This window comes from Phaenicophaeus curvirostris, chromosome 1 (assembly GCF_032191515.1).
Source record: "Phaenicophaeus curvirostris isolate KB17595 chromosome 1, BPBGC_Pcur_1.0, whole genome shotgun sequence".
NCBI lineage: Eukaryota > Metazoa > Chordata > Aves > Cuculiformes > Cuculidae > Phaenicophaeus > Phaenicophaeus curvirostris.
The window spans coordinates 187,869,910-187,895,315 of NC_091392.1; the positions used below are offsets into that span (position 1 = coordinate 187,869,910).

Genomic DNA, 25,406 nt, shown 5'->3' on the forward strand with positions numbered 1-25,406 from the left:
TCTACTGAGTTCCTGAGCTGAAATGACTTGACACACTAATGTCAGATCCCTTGCTAGTGAAAGGACACAGCTAGGAGCAAGCATTTGTCTCGGCAGCAGTGTGCCATTAAACCAGCTCAACCACTTTAGTAGCTACAGTTTTAACCACCACCAAGAGGAAAACATAGCCAAGACACAGCACAAAAGCTGAATGCAAGCAGCAGTCTATTTGAGCTCTGCTGGTCATGTTACAATTATACTGTTCTCATACGACTGCTAAGAAATACAAAAACTTTATCTAAACAAACCACTGTCAAGCGTGGCTACCCAAAACGCATTCTTGCCAGCTCAGTCTGCCAGAAATGATGACATTTTAATAAAAGTAATAGCGAGGTTTCATTTAAAAGCCAAGGACAATATGAACTACTATTTGAATACAGAATAGAAAACTAACATTTCATTTCTGAGATTGAATCTATTTTCAATAAAACAATTTCCCCACTACTTAAAGGAAACAAGAAAATACATTCCTGTCTACTAATAGCTTTGTCACACGTGGTTAGCATTTTAGCTGCTACTGAGATAGTAAAATGGGAGTGGATACCTGCATATATTTGTTCCCTTCTTTTCTACATCATTTGAGACAGACTCCCATCCCTACTCACTGATCAGTCTTCAGTGTAGCATGTCTTGAGCCAGAGAACCTACAGCCCACAAATCCTTTGTCTGAAGTACAAGATGAAATATGGAGACAGGGGGTTGAAGAGACTATGCAACATTACAAATCAGTGCAGAAGATAGTAGTTTCAGCACATTAAATCTCTTAATCTCAAGCTTTGTCAAAGCATTACACAGTGAAATTTTAAGGCAGGATCTGCAAGAACAAGTGTGAAATTCTGCAGTTGCCTATAATTCCTACAAAGCATAAGATCAGCATAGGGAATAACAAGAAATGCTTTTTTGCAATTCTTACCAAGTGCAAGTGAGGGTAATCTGGGGTAGCCAGGCCCCTGCCAAGCACCTAAGCTTCACCCTCAGCCACTTGCTCACCCCCCTCGATGACATGGGAGAGGAAGCGCAAAAAAAGGCAAGAGTACTTGTGGGTGAGGATAAGGCTTCAATAAGTGAACGCAAGAGGAGTTAAAAAGGCAATCACTCACCGCTCCCAACAAGCAGACTGATGCCCAGCCAGTCTTCAAGCAAAGGCTACTTCCCCAGAGGAAGAAGGAGGAGAGTGAGTAACAGAAAGGCTGGGTACTGTGCAAGCACTGCTCAGCAACAGCCAAAACACCGGTGAGTTATCAACACCGCTATAATGAGGTTATACAGTTTAAGAATACATTGTGCCAGTCCTTACAGCAAAGAAATTTTCGTTGAATCAGTGTAAATCCATAGCTTAAACACACATTAAATATTTTGATGAACAAACTGTAACCAAAAGTTTGTGTGACAGTCCAGCAACTATGTGCCCACACCAAAATTTTACCAGGTTTCCTGTGCCCCGATGACACACCTGTACCGGACACAGCAGACTGTTCCTCAACAGAAAAGGCAGATACTAGTCAGAGCTCTAGAAAAAAACCATAGTTTTCCCCTTTGCTCTCTCCTGTCCTATTTTAAGTTCGTCCTGGTCCTCCTTACCCAGGTAGTGGCTATAATCCACTTTAAACACCCAATCTCTTCATTCCAAATATGTTTGAACTCTGAGGACACACAGAGAACCCAAAGCTGGTCCATAACAGGCCACAAAGATGAGAAATTTTAACTAGTGTAGCAGAAGGGCTCCCAGTCTGTATAGTGAGGCAACACAGACATAATACTTCTTGATTTGTGCAAAGGGTAGTCAATCCTGCAACTATGAGGTTCACAGCACTCCTCTTGGTCTGCTAGATGACAGGCTGCTGCTCTTAACTGTTGTCAAACCCAGCCAGCAGCAAGGTACAAGTAACTGAGCATGTGTTTCCTACAGGCATGCACAGTACAGACATGACAAGCCACACAGGTCACCAGCAGCAGCAAGAGGACAGCAGCTACTTTGCAAGCACCCACATAAGCACCCTCAGTACCCAACCAGACCACAGCTAGCCTGGATCCCATTTCCCCATTCAGCTAATCAAGCTTGAAGTTCGTACACACGGACACTTTTTGCAGGTCCCTCTGACTTTAGTGCAGACCGTACGTCTACTCAGAGTCCGAGCCTAGACACTATACTATCTCATCCAGGTTCCAGCTCTAACATCAAGTCTCTACAGATCTGTTCCCTCCTGCTTGCTGGTTTTACGTGCCTGAAATTCACTGGCAGATCACACACAAGAGCTACCCGGGAGAGGTGTGTCAGTGTTCATCTCCTGACCTACACTCCTGCCGTATCCGGCCCCTGCAAACCTGTGGTGTTCACAGCATCTGGTCTCTGCAGACCTCATCCCGTTCTCACAACATATCCCAGTTTGCTAGTGTGTCACAGACAGACACAGAACACACACGGAGTGTAGTTAGGAACAGATGCAGCCCTCTCAAATACTCAATAAAAATCTCTATCCTCCTATAACATCCATAGCAATCTGCTTTCCTACTCATCCATTGCTGCAATGGTGGCAGATGATCCCTGAATCACTATCTCGGAAAGGCTGAAATAGTCCAGGACAGCGATAACACAGAGTAACAAATGCAAATGCTGCCTGAAGGACGAAAAGAGCTCATGCAGATGACAACACATCACATGGGCTGTAAACAGCATTTTCAGCAACCTTACTCTCCACGACCCAAGCTTCTCTAGCCACATGCCTTTCCTGCCATGTGTTCAGCAGCTGACAGAGTTCACTGGAGACAAAGTGGACTGCAAGAAACACAGTATGACCTGCTGAAGATAAGGATCACTTTTTTGCCTAATGACTCTGATATCCAACTGCTTCTCTCGACTCTGGTTCAGTTGTATAGAACTGTGCTGGCTTTGGCTGAGATAAGAGCTACTATGAAGAAAATTAGCTCTATGGGGCTATGTTTTGGATCTGTGCTGGAAAAAGTGTTGATAACACAGGGATGTTTTAGTTATCACTGAGCAGTGCTTACACAGAGTCAAGGCCTCTTCTACTTCTCACACTGCCCCACCACTGAGTGGGCTGAGGGTGCCCAAGGAGTTGGAAGGGGACACAGCCAGGAGAGCTGACCCTGACCGCCCAAAGGGATATCCCAGGCCGTATGTAAAGCTGAGGAAAGGAGGAGGAAGGGGTAATGTTTGAAGTGATGGTGTTAGTCTTCCCTAGTAACCACTACAAATGATGGAGCTCTGCTTTCCTGGAGATGGTTGAACACCTGCCTGCTAATGGGAAGGAGTAAATTAATTCCTTGCTTTGCTTGCACGCGTGGCTTCTGCTTTACCTATCAAACTCTCTTTATCCTAACCCACAAGTTTTCTCACTTTTACCCTTTTGATTCTCTCCCACATCCCACCAGGGCGGATGAGCAAGTGGCTGTGTGGGGCTTTGCTGCCGGTTGGATTTAAACCATGACAAGAACACAAAGAAAGCAGACAAAAACTAGGCATTTGGCTCCTGGCAACTTACATCACACAATGAATCAAGAGCACTTCCATAGCCAGAAATGTTTCTCTTAGATGAGTTGGCCTGGGTGCTCTTGATAAGGAAGAGAGATTCACTTCACCTTCAAAGAAATATAAATCAGCAGCTGATGAAGATGCCAACACATCTAGTTTGACTTGAGTCTTATAACCCATGTTAGGCCAGTCTGGTCTTGCCCTTGCTTTCATAAACATTGTTGAAAACACAGCAAGGGAAACAGCATCCCTATGTGCAGGTCCTGGGCTCACATTAAGGATCTTCCATCTTCTTCGTAAATGCAGACCCATTCCACAGCCATGGGGCAGGTGAGGGGGGGAAAATGAAAGTGCCCTAATAATGCATAAAATAGTTATAATTCTTCAGGAACAATGACAAAGCAGGGCACAATAGGACGTTATTATGTAATCAACAGCAGCATTAAGGCAGCCTGACAAACCGCTGCAAGACTCTGGCAAATCTTCTCTTGCATAGGGACACTAACAATAATTACCTTTCACATTAAACATGAGCTGAACTCAGCACAAGTCTCAATGAGCATGATCTCCACCCTCCAGTGATATTCCCACATTTCCTGTACAGCTCTCCACACTACAGACACTTCTCATGAGCCAAGACATTGTACTGAATGACAGCGTTCAATACACTGCACTTGTCTTGTGAGGATTTCTAAATTTACTGCAAATGTCATTCCACTGCCATTCTTGACGCTCACTACACAAGGTCCATAGGCAATGGTTGTTAGGGAATAGTGTTGCATTACTGCCATGCCCGCCTTCTATAATTGAGTACAGACTTACTTGATAGAGTAACTAGCCAGGTGACCTGGACCAGAAGGAGTTTGGTTGACAGCCGACTGAATATGAGCCAGCAGTGTGCCCAGGTGGCCAAGAAGGCCAATGGCATCTTGGCTTGTATCAGAAACGGCGTGACCAGCAGGTCCAGGGAGGTTATCCTCCCTCTGTACTCGGCACTGGTGAGACCGCTCCTCGAATACTGTGTTCAGTTCTGGGCCCCTCACCACAAGAAGGATGTTGAGGCTCTGGAGAGAGTACAGAGAAGAGCAACAAAGCTGGTGAAAGGGCTGGAGAACAGGCCTTATGAGGAGCGGCTGAGAGAGCTGGGGTTGTTTAGCCTGGAGAAGAGGAGGCTGAGGGGTGACCTCATTGCTCTCTACAACTACCTGAAAGGACGTTGTAGAGAGGAGGGTGCTGGCCTCTTCTCCCAAGTGACAGGGGACAGGACAAGAGGGAATGGCCTCAAGCTCCGACAGGGGAGGTTTAGGCTAGACGTTAGGAAAAAATTCTTTACGGAGAGGGTCATTGGGCACTGGAACAGGCTGCCCAGGGAGGTGGTTGAGTCACCTTCCCTGGAGGTGTTTAAGGCACGGGTGGATGAGGTGCTGAGGGATATGGTTTAGTGTTTGGTAGGAACGGTTGGACTCGGTGATCCGGTGGGTCTCTTCCAACCTGGTTATTCTGTGATTCTGTGATTCTGAGTTACTCTTTTTTTAAAAAAAAATAAAAACGCCCCCTCCTACACGTTCCTCTGAGTGCTCTGGAACACCTTTCTCCCAAACCTTAGGACAGTCAGAAAGCTGGCTAGACACAAACCCATAGGCAGTATTAAGCAAAACATTCACTTAAGCAAAAATCACTATTGTGTCATCGTGCTAGTCTGATGGCATAAATTCAAAACGTAATTATCATCTCATGCTTCAAAAAGGCTCACATCAGTTCCACCAAGCTAGCCAACAATAAACGAATCATATATTAAAAGTCACACCATGGCCTAAAATGGAAAATAGGCAAAAAAGGGACTTGGAACAGGAAGAGTGTGGTTGATATAGAAAAGCAGGTGATTGTCAGACTAGAAGGCAACAAAGATAGAGTCATACTGTAAAAGATATCAGCGGAACAACTGCTATAACAGATGAGTATGGGCATCAATAAGACACTACCTGAAACACTGAGTAATTTTAGCCAGTTCAGGGAAGATTAATTCCAACTGCAAGAGGGCAAAGAAAGCCCAGGTCTACATCCAAGGAAGAGTGTATTGCACAATGGGAAACTAGCAAGTCAAGTCAAAACCTTTACAGCCTGCCAAAACAAAACCAGAGAAAGAAACAGTCTCTCTCCCTCTTTAAAAAGAAAGCAGCAGAGAAAAGCTATTCTAACTAATTGATAATATTATTATAAGTACAAATGGGTATGAAGTAGTCATGATTAATTTTGGCTTAAAGGCTGAATAATGTTTATAGAGTCATTATTTGAATGAGACTCAGGAACTGCCTTCAGAGATTTTTCTTTGCCTTACAAGTCTAACTTGTAGTTTGCTAAGTTTCTGAATGTGCATTTCGCTTGTCTACAAGAGCAGAATGTGACAGCCCATGAAGTGTCATCCAGTTCTTTAGTTCTAAAATTACAAAAAAAAATACAAATCACGCTTCTTAGTTTCCTATCAAAATCTGGAGCTTTCCTCAGGCACTTTAAACTTCCCGTTCACTCACAACTAAACTAACTAAAAACTTAAACTTTATCTAAAATCCCAAGTTGGCTTAGCTGCTATCCAGCAGATTTAAGATATGTTGGCTTTAATGTAAATACAATTTTGCAGTTTTATATTCTCATGAGTCAGATATTCCACAGTACTAATAAAGAACATAATATCTGGTGAAAGTACATGCTGTTTTCCTTTCAAAAGTGTTCAAATGAAACCTTACAAAGGCAACGTAGCAGAAAGTTATAATACTGCTCACTCTGAATTTATTATGAAGCTGACAAGACATTTTTGAAGCTCCAGTTCCTCTGACATACAACTGTGTGAAATCATTGTTTTATTGTATCCTTTAGTTTTTATTTTTCAAGTCCTAAACGTAGCAAAAAACGTGTGACAACACAAAATGCCTGAAGAAAAAAAGTCCCCATTTCCACTTTTAACTTCTGCCTGGGAGACTGAGATCAATATTTTCCTTTCTCTGTTGACACTCAGACACATGAACATTAGGGTACAAGTCAGCATTATACCCAAATCACCTCTGCAAGTTCCTACCAATTCCTGCGACTCACGTTAAGCAATGGTGCAACCAAACGATGGTTCAACTCAGCTTGCCCACAAAACAGAAAACTAACAAAACTCTTCATTTTCCCCTTGGTGAAGATGAACTTCCTCATCCTACAGTCACACTATCACTAGAACCAACATACAGTACATCACCTTCTGTGGTGACAGCCTTCGTTTGGTATAATAGAAAACCACAAAATCCTATAAACACACTCAAGTGCCTCCAAAACGGACCTAAAGAGTAGAAATTAGCAAAGCAGCCAGCTACTTATTGTTCTGTAGCTTTATGCCCCAGCTGCAGAAGACTCAAGGCTGTTCTAACATGTAAAAGCTGGCTATGGTGACTGAAGGATACCACACAGACAGGAGACAGCCAGGGTACAGCACCATCTGACACCTTGGCTCTGCTTTGATCCATTCAGCATTTCCATCACTGAGAACATCTGCTACCATATCTAGCAGTTCCTCTCCAGGAGCAAGTCATGAACTAATGCCATCATAGAAAAATTTTATACGGCAGTTTTACATACATACAAACTTGTCGGGAACTTCTGTGTCAACCAAACAAGGCACCAAAAAGCAAAACTACATGGAAGTCCTGCAAAACAGTTAAAACCCCACCCCAAAAAAACCCACGCAAAAAATCACAAAACAATTTCTCACTAGCCAAAGGAAGCACAGAACACAGAACTATTTGCAAACCTGCTAAAAACAGTTTTTAAAAACGCTAATCAACAGGAATAAAAAGTGAGTACCAAAGCTCTGGAACACAGCAGTCAGAGTTCACGATGCACTGAACATCTTTGCAAGGATTCTTTATCCCAACAGGTCATCTACCTCCATAAGAAAAACGTCAGAACGTAATAAGAAAACTGTATAAGAAACTGCCCAGTTCAAAATCCTGAAGCTTTATTTGAAGCCTGGTTAGCTACTTCAGCTTCCTCCAGCCTCAACGAATTCTCCTACTTCGTGAGCCGTAAAATAGCATTTGCCATACTATTCCAGGTGGATAGGCTTTAATGACTTTCTTCCTTGTGATTAAATCAGAAAACGAGGAATTGAGTGTTTGGGCTCGTATGTCACTTTTATACAAATTGCCTTCTATCCCTCTGCTCTGCCATCTAATACAAATCCATCTCTTGCTATGATAAGCACATAGTTTTTTGTGCCTGCTTAAATCCTAAATAGTGAAAGTGCATATCAAAACAAAAAAAAAACCCACAAAACCCTATACCAGGAAGCCCAGATAGTACACACATATGCAGAGAACAAGGCACGAGCAGCCAAACTTCAGTTAAGGTTCTGGAAGAGACAGGATTCACAGATGCATATTCATGGATGAATAGAAGAAACAGCGTTACATACCTCATTCTCTAACTGTCTTGGCATTAAAGATACTGTGCTGGTTTTGGCCGGTAGAGTTAATTTTCTTCACAGTAGCTTGTATGAAGCTATGTTTTGGAATTGTGTTGGAAAAAGTGTTGATAACACAGGGATGTTTTAGTTATCACTGAGCAGTGCTTACACAGAGTCAAAACCTTTTCTGCCTCTCACACTGCTGCACCAGTGAGTGGGCTGGGGTGCGCAAGAAGCTGGGAGACAACACAGCCAGGAAAGCTGACCCCAGCTGACCAAATGGATGTCCCAGACCATACAGCTTCATGCTCATCAAGTAAATCTGGGAGAAGGAGGAAGAGGGGGATATTCAGAGAGATGACATCTATCTTTCCAAGTAACTGCTACACACAACAGAGCCCTGCTTTCCCGGAGATGGCTCAACACCTGCCCGCCAATGGGAAGTGGTGAATTAATTCCTTGGCTTGCTTCGCCTCTGCATGCAGCTTTTGCTTTACCTATTAACCTGTCTTTATCAACCATGTATTTTCTCACTTTTATGCTTCCAATTCTCTCCCCCATCCTACTAGAGTGGAGTGAGTGAGTGGCTGCATGGTGCATCGTTGCTGCTGGCTGGGGTTAAAACATGAGATACACATTAGTTAGGATTTGCACAGTAACTGCTAATTATACCAGTTAAACAAGCAGTTTACATAAAATAATAGAAAAAATCCTTCTTTTTTCAACAGAGTAATAAACCAGCTAGATTTCTGAACAGTAAGTCTAAGTTGTTGTGCTTCATGAAGTACCAAAATGAAGAAAGATGTAAGTCGATATAGGTTGAGCTTCCATAACTGAGTTAGCCATTTCAACTCAGGCCTCTGACCTAGTTCAAGCCCTTCCTGTAACTGATGTATTATTTTAGCTGTCTGAAGATCTGACACTGTTTTTCAACTCAGGTGTCTGCATCAAATAGACAACTTAGCAGAATATAATAATATAGACATTTTTAAACATGTTACTCAATAGTCCCAAACTGAAATTAGCTGTTAAAGAAGACAAAAGCCATTGTAGAGGTGTAAACTCAAGGGAGAGTGAGTATAGCTGGGATTTATATCAAATTGCACTCTTCTCAGATAGCCACAGAGTTAAAAAAAAAACCAAAACAAAACAAAAAAACCCCCAAGTTTTAGCTCTCAAGAGAAAGTGAAATGGATACAACTCATACGCAAACCAAGTTATCCTAGTTCCTCTCAGTATCACCATGCTCATAAAATGCATTAATTAGGGTAGTCCAGAACACACTGTCACAAAATCCAATGTTTGGCCTTGACTTGAGTATGACAACAAATAGTTGTATTAATTAGATATACAGATAATGTCTTGGGACACAACAGTGCTGATTAACTCAGAAGTATTTTCAGATAAATATATATTATACATTCACATAACCAGTATAAAAAAAATGGCTATGATCCTCAATTTGGCTGCATACTCCTTTTCCTTTATAATATTAATTGAAGGAAGCAGGAAATAATTTCTATTAACTAGAACAGAAAAAATGAACACCACTTTTTAGGGTAAAAATTCTCCAGTTAACTCAAAGCAAGGTCAAAAGAATAGTAAGGAAAAATATTCAAACCCTAGAAATCCACTGTGAATTATTAATTCAACTGCAGGAAAATTCAACCACAGCATCAGCAGTTGCAAGCCTGAAATCATAACTGAAAGCAATATCAATAACACCTCAAGAAATGTTGTTTCGTTACTCTTTCTACCTCTCTGTTTCAGGGCTCCATTCTCCTCATAGCTTTCAATGCCCACTTTCTTGGCATCTGTGGTGTCTTCAGTACATTATCCTCCTTCCCCTGCTAACCCTCTCCCACATGAATCCTTTATTCGTACTGCTCTTCTCTTCAAAGGGCAGATGCTGCAACAAGATCTCCCTGCTTCCTGCTCCTCTTCCACCACTACCAGGGACGCTGCTGCCTAACAGGAATGACTACACAACACTCCTTACGCCATGCAATGAGGCTAAATCCTTCCCCACTGTCAGCCAAGTTAGTAATTCGCTTTTAACAGTTAGAAATTGAATTACGGTCATATCCAGAGCAGAGCCACCTCCCTAATACCAGCCAAGCTTTTCTTGCCAAATTCACCCCGAACAAATGCAGAACAAATTCTCCAAAATTCTTTAGGCAAATCACTGCAAGGAGACAAACAAAAAAAAAATTCCCAAATCCCTCTGAAACTGTAGCTGACACTTCCCAAAAGCATTCAACCTGAAGGAGTCGCAGTACTGGGAAAAATTCTGCAAGAATGGTTCACTTAGGCAAGATTTAAGACCCTGTTCTCAGCTCCTTTGGTTCAGTGTGGATGTGTACAAAGGCAGGGAGGCCCAGGTTTCATCAATGCACAGGAAGAATTTCTTCCAAAAATATTCTTTGCACTTCACGTTTTTTCACCTCACTTGGTTTAAGGACTGACACGTTTGAAATAACAAAGCCGACAAAGTTGGAAAGCCTGGTACTGACTTCTATGAATAAAAATTAAATTAGAACACAGTTTTACATTCTTGAAGAGTATGGGCTGAAAATTAACTATTTGCTTCTCAGGCACGCACAAGCATTTCCTTTTAGTAAGCAATTTCAGTTGAAACATTTCAAGTAAAACAAACCCAAGCAGTAGCATAACCTAAGAACACAGAACAGTTAAACTTCAGAATACCACTTTAAACAGTATTTCTTTGGAAGCATGTCACAAACCATAACTAGACCACATTATTCACCAGCTTCTAACAACGTGGAATATACAAATATAAACTTGAACAACTTAAGAGAACATTTGAATAATATTCATGGGTGTATTACAGCCTCCAGGGGAACAACAGTTTAGTTTGAAGTCTTCACTTGACTAGAAGCTAACATGTTTTAATCATGATGAACCAATAACACCTCATCTCTTCAGGAAAATAGCTGAAGTACTAATGCAAAAGTCAGGTCAAATATGTAATTTAAACCACCGATTCTAATAACGTTTTTAAACTGCTGCATTTAAAGCTAATCTGCCCTGAGGTGGGCAGTGAATTTTAACTTAAAAACACTGTCATTTTTAGACAGCAAGCACAAAAGGTGTGCAAAATCTTCCATGACATTTGTTCTTATTTTAAAGCTCTATGAGGAAAAAAACAGCACCTATAGTAGAATAACATGATTCGGCAAACAAAAAACAGCATGCTCTCAAATCAATACTTTTAATAATTCTGTTGGCTAGTAGAAAGAACTCATGTTACTTACTGCTATTTCTCTGCATGCAGACATAGAAATTCCAGTACCTTCTATTTGCTTTAAAGCATAATCTTTATCATCTTTCCTGTGAAAGAAGAAAAGAAGTTTTTTTTTAAAAATTGCACCAAGAATTCAAAATGAGCTTTTCACCACCATTCAGAGGACATCTAATAACTAATACAAAATTCTGCATCCTAATTTATTTTGATTCACTAGTTTAATGTCAGCATACCCCACTATACCATAAGCTAATCAGAGCATCTTGATAAAGCTAAAATATAAATTTGTTCTCACTACATAAATAGGGGTTCTTTAAGCACCTTTTTTTTAAAATGCATTGATCAACACCTTCTGTTCCTTCCCTTAATAAGGGGAAAACAAAACAAACACTTAGTACATACTAGAATTAAGTTTAGCCAGGGCTATATCTCCTATGAATGTATTATTCTGGGATAGAGTAAAGTCTTCCCCATGTTATAATGAATTCCTGAGATGCCTAGAAGCAACATCCCAGCAAGATCTTATCTTTCCTTCCTTCTGCATTAAAAAACGTGCCCTAAAAGTTTGTTCCCAGAAAGCTAATAAAACTGTGGAGATTAATTAAAAAAACACAAAACAAACAACAAAACAAGGTGCTTGTGTGATATGAAGGATCCAGAAAAAATCTGTTCAGCTTTAAACGTGTGTAACACTTAAAAACCACCTCCCTGCACTCTAAAACGGCATGTACCTTACAATCATTTATTTAAAATGCAAGCCTAACTCTAGCTACCAAAAGCAAAAAGAAGACAATACTGCAGCAAAAGAAGACAGTGAACTCTTGCCCATCCCCAAATTCAAAGAGCCCAAGGCTTTTAAAAGATGGAGTGCTTGTCCTTCACACTTGCGGACTGGCATCCACATCACTCCTTGGGGACATGGCTCCTAACAGTACTGCCTTCAATATTTGGAGCACTCGTATAGCCCCAAATCCCCAGGTTACATAAGACTCCTAATTAATTTTTAATGAATCCAGCTTTCACAGCTGTGAAGAGCCACCCAGAAAAAAAGTGCAACTCAAATATCCTAAAGGCAAATAAAACAAAACTGTAGTTAACCATTTAAAACATATGTCCTCATTTCCTCCAGCTCACACTAAATATTTGCAAGGCTTCAAATCACTGTACAGACATTTTCCCCTGGTCACCATTGCCTACTTAATCTCTCAAATTATCAGGTCCCGTCCAAGAGATTTTTTCATGGGGTTCAAAGACAACCCACTGTTAGCAATAACCTTTCAAAATCAAGAAGACAAAAAGTGGGAGATTAACAGACAAAATCTGAGCACAGTTAATGAGGAGGAAGAACAAAACAGCCAGTGGGTGAGAGCAGATTTCAGTAACAGGGCAATTACATGGATACAGCAAGATAAAAAGAGGTGGAAAGATACAGGATCTGACACAAACAGGAGGAAAAAAAAAAAAAAAGAGTAGGGAGAAAAGCAACAGAAGCCATTAGAAAGCTTCCATCCAAAAAAAAAAAACTTAAAACTTCCATGTCTGGTCAAGAAAAAGCCAGTGCCAAGCACCAATTTATACATGGCCATAACAAGGTGGGAATAGGGGACAATAATCCCTTACTTCTCACCTTAAAGGAAAACAAGTTACATGAAGCCTAAAACCAAGAAACAATTATGCTATTAAGCCTAATTAAACTGTGCAATTTATGATGACAGAATATCTTAGGCATTGAAAGTAAAAACGGATTTCACATCAAATGACACAAATTAATGTTGGACAGGAGAGTTATGGATCACTCCATGAGCAGCTACTGACCATAGCCCCAATCTGCTTCCCAGCACAGAGATTTCCTATTGATGCTGATAGGAAAAGACACAGGGAAATTTTCTCAGCTAAAAATCATTTTATTCTCTGCCTGTCTCAGCCAGTAATGGCTCGCGGCCCTTGCTGGATTTGAACGGGAACCAAAATAGATTGGACTAGAGGTCATTCTCATTGCCCTATGTGCTCATCTACTTATTTTTCGAGGTGTTTGGAGAGATCCCTGTTCCATGAGAAATGCTAGCACACAACATGGAGTAAAATGGGTCAGACTAAAGGTTATTTTCATTGCCCTGTTGCTTATCTGCTTAGATTTCAAGGTATTTGAAGGAGAACTCAGCAGAATGAGAAGCACTACTGGTAGCATTGCCTACGATGAAGCCTGCCTCACATCTAAGACTCTGCAACTATTTTTAATTGATCAAATTTTTGCCAAATTAAGACTGGACTATATTTTCCATACCAGATGGCAGACTTTCTCTGGAAATTTTTAGGAAGAAAAAAAAAATAACTTCAGCTGTTTCCTGGAACAAAACTGAAGAACACAAGTTCAGTCACATACATTAACTCTCTTACAACCATTGCTTTAATGCTGAAGTTTGACAGAGGGGTTTAAGAAAATACCATTTGGTCTCCTTAACACAATGGATCAAAGAACTGAGATCACAAGGTCCCATGCCCAACACAGCTCTGCTGGAACAGGCTGCCCAGGGAGGTGGTTGAGTCACCTTCCCTGGAGGTGTTTAAGGCACGGGTGGACGAGGTGCTAAGGGGCATGGTTTAGTATTTGATAGGAATGGTTGGACTCGATGATCCAGTGGGTCTCTTCCAACCTGGTTATTCTATGATTCTTTAGCTCTGTGTGGGTGCTGCATGCAGGAACCAAGGGCTCTACCTTGCCCTCAACCTACCCAAGCAGTTTATAGGGAAGATAAGCATGGTAAAAAGAAGTAAAAGAAATCACAATTTAGGCGTGAGGCACATTTTTAGCACCACACTACACTGAAAAAATAGCCAAAGACTTCGAGACTTAAACCTGGAAACCGTGCAGGTGCATTTGAGACTAAGCAGTAAACTGGTTCCTCATCCTCTCTAGTATCTGTTCTATGCTGAGGCCAGTAGCACATCATGGCTAACCATTACACCACTAGTACCAGCTTTTCCATTAACAGAAGAAAGTAAATCCTACTTCTACCTTTGAGCCCAGAGAGATTTTCTTTGTAAAACTTACTGTAATTTCCTGGGAGCCAGGGGAACTAGGGGCAGTAGCTTTTAAAGGGAATAATACGAGTTTACAAAAGCATTACAAAGCCAAATGAGAGGTCAGAGTGACCAAGCTTATTTTACACAACTTCCAAAAATACATTGCCAATAGTCTGTTTGGAATCATAACACAGCCCAGACTGCTGCCCCATCATTTCAGACATGGGTAATTTCCTTCTTAGGTAATGAAGAAATCTTCAATGACAAGACATGGAAAAGGCAAAGAATAAGGGGGAAAAAAAGGTAAACACACACACCCCGTTTATAAACATCTTCCACAGCCAACTGTAAGTAACAAAATTGGCCACTTAGCAGCTTGCATTTTGAGGGCACAGTAAGACTCAAAGCATAATTCAACTAAATTTCTTCCTCCTAACAAAGAAATCCTGCTGGGAAAACCTGTCCACTTTCTCTGCTCCCTGGGTACGAGACCTTAAGTGACTTCAGGAGCCCCTCCACCTACCAGCAGGCTTAGCAAAGGTCAATCTGCAAACTTATTTTCATTTCAATATATTCATGCTTTCCTGCACTTAAGTAGGCTGGCATCTTCAACACAGAAAGCATCCCCACTAGGAAAGGGCAGTTGCAAGAGCAATAAGAATAAGCAATCTCACTTTTACCTCACTGCTGGAAATGGCAGTGTTTACCAGTCACATGCAAACTACATAACCTTATGTAAAAATGTCATTTCCTCAGAGGCAAACTTGAACAAAAAGGGTAGCTGCACCATCGCTTCCAGTGCGCTTCAATGACAAAACAAAATGTACCTGCAAAATCACTATAAAAAGGTATAACTATCTAGTTTTGTTTTTATATCTTGGATAAAAATTTAAAAAGTGACACCTTTAAGGTAACTGAGCTATTATTATAAAGCTGTTTCCAAGTATTAGTTTTTTTAAAGTTCTACTGAATTTGGAAGTGCAATAGCAGCAAAAGAAACATTCAGTCTATCTTGGAAAAAAAAAAAAAAGAGTAGGAACAGATGCCTGCTGAATGTGAGCACATTGCAAAGCTTTAGTATTAAAATGCCTGGTATTTCGACCCTTTATTTAGAAGGGTACTGTAAGCTTAAATATGTTCAGCAAGTGGGAGAAAATATCCTACACATGGAGAAAAAAAAGGCTTATTACATAAAAGGCAGTTTAAAAAAATGAGTTGTTCTACTTCATCTCACATATCATACATTTCTACAAGATGTATTGACACACTAGAATATATGACTTACTCAGATCACTAGATCAGCTTAACATTCAATTGAGTAATAAAAACAGTAGAATGAAGTACTAAAATCTTAAAATTAGTGGCAATAATTCCAAACTTAGATCACAGTTAAAAAAATTAATCTCAAATTCAAAATTAACTGGTCACAATTTAGGAACAGTTTTGTCTTTATAAACAAGGAAACGTAAAACTTGACTGCAGTTAAACGTCTGAATGAAACAGGCTCTGCAGTCTTATAACTACCGCTGGGGACTGTAAATGCAGCATCTCACCTACAGAAGGCTCTAAGGAATCTGGTAATCCAGATAAGTAGAAGTTAAGGCCTATTGGGGTGCTGGGGGGTGTCAATTCTACCCTTCAGAAATCCATTAACATCAGCAGTAGTCAAAGTAACACACCCTGCGTATGCACAACTGTCACACTATGGCAAGTGATTCAGCATCATCAATAACACCTCAAAATTCTCCGAATGCATTAAATAAGGCATTTTGATCTTACTAGCTGAAAATAATTTGTACTGTAGAGCATCTTGGCTTCAAACCAACACCAAGTAACGCCAAGTCCTAAACTATACTAACAGTACATCTTCACTACTAACAGCAAAACATAGGCAGGAGTTTTCATACATGCTAGACAGCCAAGTAAGACAAAAAACACTAAATCTTTACTACCTACCAAAATATCAAGCAAGGAAATAGATGAACTAGAGGGAGGGGAAGGGGGTGTTATTATGGTTTACTTAAATGTATCACAACAGTGTTAAACAGCAAAGATTTAAGCTACAATGAAGAGAAAGATAACATAGGAGCTTAACTATAGCATTCACCGTAGGTTTTTTTGTCCCTCCACCCCTATGTGTTTTACTGAACTTTAACATAAATACACAGCACACTCCACAGGTAGACATGACATGGAAGGAGAACTTAAAAAAACCCACAAAGCTATAGGTTAGAACACGAGCATAAAACATGACAGCAAATAGCATTTAGGAGACCTAGCATTTTCACTTTGTGGCATCATCCCCTGCCTCCTCTCCCAGGTTGCAGCAGTGTTATTTTTTTGGTTTGATTTTAAATCAGATTTTTAAATAAATTAAAGTCACCCTAGTGACGTGTGACATCCAGTAAACTTTATAGGAAGAAATAGTAATTAGTTCTTTGGAAGCATATGAACACAAAAAAGCAATTTTTGAAGCAGAACAATTTTATATGTGTTTACACAGCATTGGCTTTTGGTTTATAGCAAGTGCTTAAATACACACCAAAACAATACATCATTTTCTAGAATGCACGGCAAGACAAGAAGAATAAAATTACCTCTTTTTTCTCTTCCAAGGCTATATTCACAACACCAAACACTCTTGCCAGAATATGATGTTATACCAGGAGTTTTATTTATTTTTGCATTCTGTACGTGTTACCTACCAACCCAGAGAATCAGTGTGGTGGGGAACCAAGTGACAAAGGACACAAAAGAAGCTGAGATTCTCAATGTCTTCTTGGCACTGGTTTTCACATCACAGTCCACTTGCATAACTACCACGTTCCTAAGGCAAGTGGCACAGTCCTGGTGAAACGAACTGGAGGAAAACCAAACTAGGGATGACTTCAACAAACTGGAGATACACATAAGTCCATGTGACTGGGCTGCATTCAAGGCTGTTTAATGGAGCTGGCAAATGTCACTGCAAAGCCACTCTATCATCTCCCAAATGTCACAGTGATCATGGCAGGTTCCTGATGATTAGAAAAGGGCAAATATCAAGACCTTCTGAGAAGGGCAAAAAGGTTCAATGATATTATAGGCCAATCAGCCTAACCTCAGTCCCTGAAAAGGTTACACAGCAAACCCTCCTGGGAAGCTATTTTCAGGCCCATGAAGGAAAAGAAATTACCAGGAAAAGCTCACAAGGATTTTCCAGAGATGAGTGGTGCCTTATTAACCTGACTGTTCTACATAACGAGAGGACTAGCTCTGTGGACAGTGCAAAGGCACTAGGTGCTATCTTGATTGTAGCAAAGTTTGTGACATGATCTCACATTATCCTCAGAGCCAAAGTAGGCAGAAAGCTTAGACGGCTGAACTACAGAACAAATGAAAAATTGACGGGACTGTCAGACTTAATTGGTACAAATCAATGGTACAAATCCCACTGGCTAGCAGTTACTAGTGCATCCCTCAGGGGCAGGTACTGAACTGACCTAACACCTTCATTAACAAAGGGACAATGCAATCGAAGGCATCCACAGATGACACTAAACTGGGGGCAATGTTTGATGCATTGAGGAATCTAGATGCCCTTTGGACAGATCTCAGTAGACAGGCAACATGGGCAGACAAGAGCCTCAGGAGGTTCCAAGACAAATGTGAAGATCTGTCTCTAGTTCATACAACCAGACACGCTGCCAAGTGGATCAGAAACCACATTCCAGAGCAAAACCTGGGGGTCCTGGGGAACAAGCTGAACATGACACAGCAGTGTCTCTCTGTGGCAGAGACAAACAAATCCTGAGCTGTATGAGCAAAACTGCACCCGGCAGACAGAAGGAGGTGATTGTTCCTCTATATTCAGCACTTGTGAAATTAAATCTGAAAGCCCTGTATTCAGGTTGAAGATTTCCAGTACAAGAAAGACACTGACTGCAAAGCACCCCAAGGAGCCTGAAGTACATAACACACAAGGAGAGGATCGTTCAGTGCTCACAGAAGGCTAAGGAGGCATCTTATCATTACCTTCAGTTAGCTGAAGAACATAAAGGGAAGGAGCCAGGCTCTTCCTGGAAGTGCCTTGGCAAACAGACAAGAGGCAGCAGTCAAATGACAAAAAGAGAAATTCCAATTATATATCATGAAGAAAAACAACAGAGGTAGTCAAAAAGTGGAAGATAACTGCCAGAGTTTTCAAAGCTTAGAGATATTTAAAACTTATGGATGAAAACCCTAGCAGCCTAAAGTAACTTCAAAGTTGGTCCTGCTTTGAATGGAGGTTGAGCTAGATGCCTTCTAGAGATCACTTCCAACCTGGAGTATTCAATGTGGGACTGTGAGATAAGACTACTACTTTGTTGAGGATTCATCTGAGACTAAGTAGTTTCACAGCTGTGCAATAGATTTATTATGCATTTTCAAGACACACAGCTAATTCCTAATGCTGTTTTACAAGTCAGAAAGCATTTTCGAAGCTTAGCTAGAAAAGAGAGCGCGCTATTCTGGATGCACATGTTCAGAACTTTTGAGGACTGCTTACTATAAAGATTTAAAATTTTTTATATTGTCAAAACAGATTAGTATGAGGACAAATTTGAATTTGATCACTCATTGCAATAGTAACCTATCTTTATTCAATATGTAGAGTTTGTTCTAGTATTTACAATGTGTGCAACAGTATTGCCTCTTAAAAGAATTAATTACATGGTTTGCTGTAAAACAGTGCACAGGTGTTAATACTTGTAAACACACTAAGAAAAAAAGCCAAAGCTTAATATTTTTCTGAAAAAGAATAACCCTTTAGAATTATATCTGTACTTAATAGTATAGATAATGTTATTTGAACCTCCAAATCTCAATACAGCCGGCACATGGCTTGTGTAGATGTCACCCAAATAAAGAATAAATTATTTCTACCCACTTTAGTTCAACAGATTCCAAAAACTTACCCATGTGCTGAGAGCTTACACATGGAGAACCACATAGATGTAACAAACCCCTTTATCACTAAATGAAGCTGAGTTTGTCCTGAAAGGCCACTGCACCGTGACAAGATCAGTGTATTCTAGAAACAGACTTATTACAGCACTATACTGGATTTGGCTCGGATAGAGTTATTTTTCTTCACAGTAGCTTCTATGGGTGCTGTGAAAAATCCTATGGATTTGTGACCAAAACAACACATGAATGTCATTGTTACTGCTGAGGAGCACTTACACAGCATCAAGGCCTTCTTGGCTTCTAGTATCATGCCACCAGCGATTGAGCTAGGGGTGCACAAGAGGTTAGGAGGGGACAAAGCCAGAATAGCTGACTGCTACTGACCACAGGGATATTCCATACCATGTAACATCATGCTCAGAATATAAAACTAGAGAAAGAGGGAAGAGAGGGGCATTCAGAGTGATGGCATTTGTCCTCCCAATAACAACTAAGTATGATGGAGTCCTGCTTTCCCAGAGATAGCTGAACACCTGCCTGCTGATGGGAAGTAGTAAATTAGTTCTTTTTTTTACTTTGCTTCTGTGCACAACTTTTTCTTTACCTAACAAACTGTCTCTATCTCAACCCATGAGTTTCCTTAATTTCACCCTTCCAGTTCTCTCCCCCATCCCACTAAAAGGAGCAAGGAGCTGGGTGCGGCTGGTCTGCTGGCTGCAGTTAAACCTCAAGAAGAACACACAAGATAGACAGCTTGGATAACTAAAAACCACAATGTATTAAGTTTACTCAGTTTTATAGCCACAGTCCAACTGGCTGAGACTGAAAAAAGTTTTTAACTGTAAACATTAAAATTTATGAAACCCAGCAGTTATCACTGCATGCATTTAAATGTACAAAGCTGAACAGGTATACTTGTGCAGAATGAGATGTAAGGGTTCTGTGAGAACAGAGGATAACAATCAATAGCAAAGACTACGTGCATCAGCAGAAAATAAACTTTAATGGGAAAAATATCCTTACTAACAACTTGGTACTTGGTACCAAGGCTGAGAAGTTGCATTAGAAGCAACTGACTTAACAGAAAACACATTTTAGGTCAAAATATTTGTCAAAATAATTAGTGCACACACAGTAATTCTGATAACTGACCCTGTACTTTCAGGTAAACCTAATATAAAAAGCAAAATCTTATAAATGATTCTTAAAAAAAAAAAATCTGAGCCAACAGTGATGAAATGCTAACTTTATCATTTTGCAAATCCATTTTTACTAAATCTACTAGGTTTCATACATTTAAACAGTTTACAATTTTTCTGAAAAAAACCCCAACTGAAAAATAACTGAACTTTTGCACAGTAGCTTGCTTTAATTCAGTGATCTGCTGCTGAAAGCCCATCTCCATGCACACTAGAGCCCAGGCAGTTGTTTTCAGACGGAGATGCGCTTATTCAGACAGTGGGGAAATATTTCCATTTTTTTGGTTTGGTGTGCTTTCTGCCACATCAGAGACTTGAAATGGCCTGCTGAATGCTCAGATCGGCACATGAGTTGCCTAAAGGCAAAGAGCAGAGACAGAAGCACAGCAGTTCCTGTCCATGTTCAGTATGATGTTAACCTTCTAACTAGCACTTATTTCCACGTGGGCTGGAGACCTTTGCCAGAAAGCAGCAGCTGAGGGCTACACCTGCTGTAGAAATAATTCTCTTCACTAAAAGGCTCACCAATGCTACAGCAGTGACTTTTTCAAAATAAAGAAACAATATAAATCAGAATTAAGTCATTCTTACAGTTGTTTGAGGGTCATTTTACTTACATATACTGCATACAGCGACAGTACATCAATTCCAAAAGGAAATTAATCTAAAAATACTTGATTTTCCAAGGGTCACTTTTTGTGGGAAGCTTTCTATTTTGATTTGAGCAAATAAAAAAAACATATTTCAGTTACAGTAGCTGAAATCAGTTGGATAAAGCAAGAACAAAAGATGAATATCAGCTCATATTACTCCCTCTTCACTTGACTGAATTTAAAAACATTTGGAAAATTGGGGCAGCCCTATAACATGCGTTAAACCTACAGAAAATAGGTTAATATTATATTCTGTTATAAATTGCCTGCTACACAACCAAAGCATAACTATTTTTAAGAGTTCGGATTTATTCAAGCCCAGAGTATTTAAATGTATTTACAACCAGCTTAAAGTTTATCCCATCACAGATTCTAGCTTGTTCCTTTCACAGAAGAAATCTGCCAAAAAAACAGATAAAAACACAGATTCTGTTATGAAAGCCTCTTACGCATTAATAAATGAGAAAGGATCATGAATAATGCAACCCAGCCAGAAAAGGTGGGAGTCTGAGCTACTTCGTCGAGGATTTTAGCTAAAAAGAAGAGTTCACAACTATCCTTCTCTCATCTACAATATCCCTCCTCTACAAAGCTACCTGTGAAAATTTTTCAGGACTAAGTGAAGAAAATAAAGAACAGTTGCTACTAGCTAATCTGTAAATGAGGATAAATACAGCTCATAAAGTAGTGTGACTTCTTTTGTACTTGTGGCTGCCACCACAAGCCATGCCTTGCGTCCGTTCTAAGGCAGCTACAGCATCAGTATGTGCCTTACAGTTTCACACACTTACAACAGTGCTCACTCCCAAAGGGGAAACTTCAGACTGCTACCACATTTCTACAATAACAAGCGTTATATACTACTTCTCCAACTTCAAACATGAGAATCCAAGAAAAATAAGAATTAAAAAAACACATGGGAAGCATGTTTAAAAAATTAGGTAGTGTGAAACTGTCTAGAATCAGCGGATCAGAAGCCTGCAAACAATGCAGCATCACTGCTGTACCAAACCTCCACACGCAACCAGGAGCAGATCTGTACTGGCCCACAGGTTTCCAAACAAGCCGAAGCAGTGGCCGAGAGGAAGAAGCAGTCAGCACGTCCTCCTGCCAACACTACAAGCCACTTCGGGTGTCAGCGCTAGTTGAGACCCACACGGTAGCAGGGCAAGTCGCAAGGAGCTGCTGTCTTCTCCAAGAGGTACACTTCCAGGAGCACATCTTCATATTCCTAAGTCCTGCTGATCTGCAGGGGCACTCAAACAATACTGGTAAGCAACTGTTATCAGGAATGCCGGCTACATCTTTTGCCTGGTTTCACAGAGAGTACGGCAGACTAAAATATAATACAATTAGCGAAAGGCAAAAAATATAAAAATGCACCACATGCTTTACATCCTCAGGTTCTTGTTCCTTTGTGTTTAAACAGTACAAAACAACAAGTGAATCCGGTGGGTCTCTTCCAACCTGGTTATTCTATGATTCTATGATTCTATGAATAATACAGTAGAAATCTAGGACACCATATTTTCAGTTCTGGATACCAGGTGAAGCAGAAACATGTCACTAAGAAGGCACCCTAGTCTAGTTTCACTTCATAAAGATCTGTTAAAGTTAATTGTCAAAGACTGCTGGATAGACCTTCCATATGACCCAGAGCAATCACCCCTACTGTAAAACTGAGGGCTGTATTGATCTAAGACATGCTGTAGAACACCACTACATTGATCCAAGTTTCAATCAATGTACCATATGACCATGATAAGTTTTGGTGAGTCTTAGGAAGTGTTTACATAGTTATATCATTAAATTTAAATGAATTGCACAACTCATGGAAGTTGACAGAAACTTCATATTTAGTTTTAATTACCCTGTCCTCTCCTTTCTCTTTCTTCTAGAGATGGAACAAAAATACATTACTTTTTTAATGCTAGGCAGCAATTGCTTTAACGTTTTTAATTTCTAGCAAAATTACAATTTAAAGAACTAAAAGAGACTACATTTAAATGTAAATGCTAAAAAATTTAGCAGAAGAAAAAAATGTAAAGACATTTCTAAAGTAACATTAAAACAAATTCACATGGTTAGGGTTTTTTTTCTTTTAAAGATATGTACATGATGAAAAAAAAAAAGGCAAAACAAAAGACGGCATATTCAGAAGCTGGGGAAAAAAGGTTTGTGCTCTTTCTTGTTGCTATTAGCCCCGCTCCTCAGAAACATGTTTTATCCTTAAAGAAAAGCAATGCTTCAGCGTGACTAAGTTTTGCTAACACTGATTTGGTAGTGGACAGGTACAGTTGGGCTTGATGATCTCAAAGGTCTTTTCTAACCTAGCAATTCTGTGACCTCGGGATACGATTTTTAGATTGTGTGCTTTAAGACAAAACAAGTCTTCACAAAAGGACCGAAGAGTACAAGGAACAGTTTGTGACTGAAGCAGGTTTTACAGACTCTGATCTAAATTCACAAGATGTCACATGAAAATGAAAAACCATATTACTCAACAAAATGCTAACACAAAGAAATTATTGCAGCAAAAGATGTACTAACAGAACTGAATTTATTAAGGGTCTAACCTAGGCATTCTTATATGGCAAGACTGGTGTGCCAGAACAGCATCATTATTCTCATCAGATAGCAAGGCTTATGCTGAGAATATTTTCTACTTCAAAACAAATCCTTCACTAATCAGACCTTTTCGTGGGTAAGGAAAAGGTCATTTCCCACAGCTGGAAGAAAAACCATCAACAGCAAGGCAATAAACACTAGTGCTTCTGAGACAGCTGATAGTACATGGTGAATGGCAATTACTGCATCACTTTATTCTTTTTGTTCTTTGATTTTTTAAATTAACATCTTCCACCACAACATGCAGTTTGGCAAGAAGTTCAAAGTAAGCGAGTAAATTCAATGACACACTGTACATGTGGTTCTTCTGATCTAATATTTTGCTGCTGTCTAAAGAAAAGTTTTTGCTTGACATCTCTGCCTTCCTGCTCCTAGCCAGAAAACCCCTCCCTGTACACCAGCTCTGATCCATTCTACACTTATCCATGGCGTGATTTACCCACTGTATACAGCAAAAAGTCAAGAAGACATCCACTACTTTTCTTCCCAGCTTAACAAATTGTGCTAGTCTACGGTGGGATATGACAACTATCAAAACCAGCACTGAAGTATCTGGTAAGAACAAAAGACAACAAAGAGGTGATCAGAGGAGAGACGAGAGATGGATAAGAAAAGGCAAGGTGCTATTCGCTTTGCTCTGTGGTTTCTGGTGGTGTCAAAACCACAGGGAGTATGCTTGGCCATAATTTAAAAAAAAATAAAATATCAAAACAAATCAACCCCACCACCACCTAGCCCTGTGATTAACTCTAGCATAGAAGTTCCACAGAAGGAAGAATCCCTGGGATTTGATTAAGTATTTTCTCCTCTCTTCTCCCACAAAACTGTAATTTGACAGCCAGCTTAAAAACGAAGTTTTAAAACTGCACAATTACGAGTATCACTTCCATGAGGAGACCAGTTGATGGCCAGCAACACTCCACTCTGGATTCAAAGCGCCATGCTGTTTTATTCAGATATATCGCAGTCTTACTACTACTCTTATATACAGCAATACAAGAGGTAACTATGCAAAATCTCTATAAGGAGATTGCTGCACTTCATTTGCACTTTCCTCCTCTTCTCAGGTCACTCTTAAGTCAAATCAATGTTTGTACCACTTCAGAAACTAGAAGCTACATAAAGACAGCACAGCATTTCAAAGCACCTGTTCTGAATAGCACACAACGGGACTAGAGCACTGGTCTAAACCCCAGAAAACCATAATTTCATTGGATAACTTCTTGTTTCAGTGCATTTCTCTTCAGTAGTCAAATCAAATTATTTTCTTTACATGGAGGATACAACACATCTGCTTTAAAAAAGTTTTTATTATTAGGAGTTTTTTGTAGTCACAGGTTTGCCCAGCAGTCACAGTTCCACTATTGTAAGAGCTACAGGTTCACAGATGACATTTTCTTATTTAATAGCCCTCGATGGATTTATCTTTCATAAATGAACCAGTCACTGAATAACTGTTTCCTGTCTTCTGGATGACACTCAGGATTTTTGAGATTCTCCCTGTCCCTCATTCTCAGACACAGAAGAGTCCTCGTCTATGGGAACAAGTGAAGTTTTCATACAGACACTCCTCCACATTTCTGAGTATCCTGGCTGCCCCTCCTTACACCTATTATATCCTGCCTGGGATGACAGGATTAGAAGCACCTACAATACTGAAAATAGGATTTACAGCAACAATGACACTGTGTTTTGTGCTCATCTCCATTGCTACCAAGTCCTCTGATTCTCCCTG

General features: G+C 40.1%; 2 protein-coding genes across 3 annotated transcripts in view; both read right to left on the bottom strand.

Moving 5' to 3' along the window:
* Positions 1-25,406, bottom strand: part of RASL11A (RAS like family 11 member A) — a 427,718-nt gene that overhangs the window by 389,393 nt on the left and 12,919 nt on the right. The window lies entirely within an intron of this gene.
* Positions 1-25,406, bottom strand: part of CDK8 (cyclin dependent kinase 8) — an 86,810-nt gene that overhangs the window by 47,724 nt on the left and 13,680 nt on the right. For both annotated transcript variants that reach the window (XM_069883050.1, XM_069883042.1), the window contains exon 2: positions 11,249-11,324. In XM_069883050.1, the coding sequence (XP_069739151.1) occupies positions 11,249-11,324 (76 nt within the window). The remainder of the gene's footprint in view (positions 1-11,248; positions 11,325-25,406) is intronic.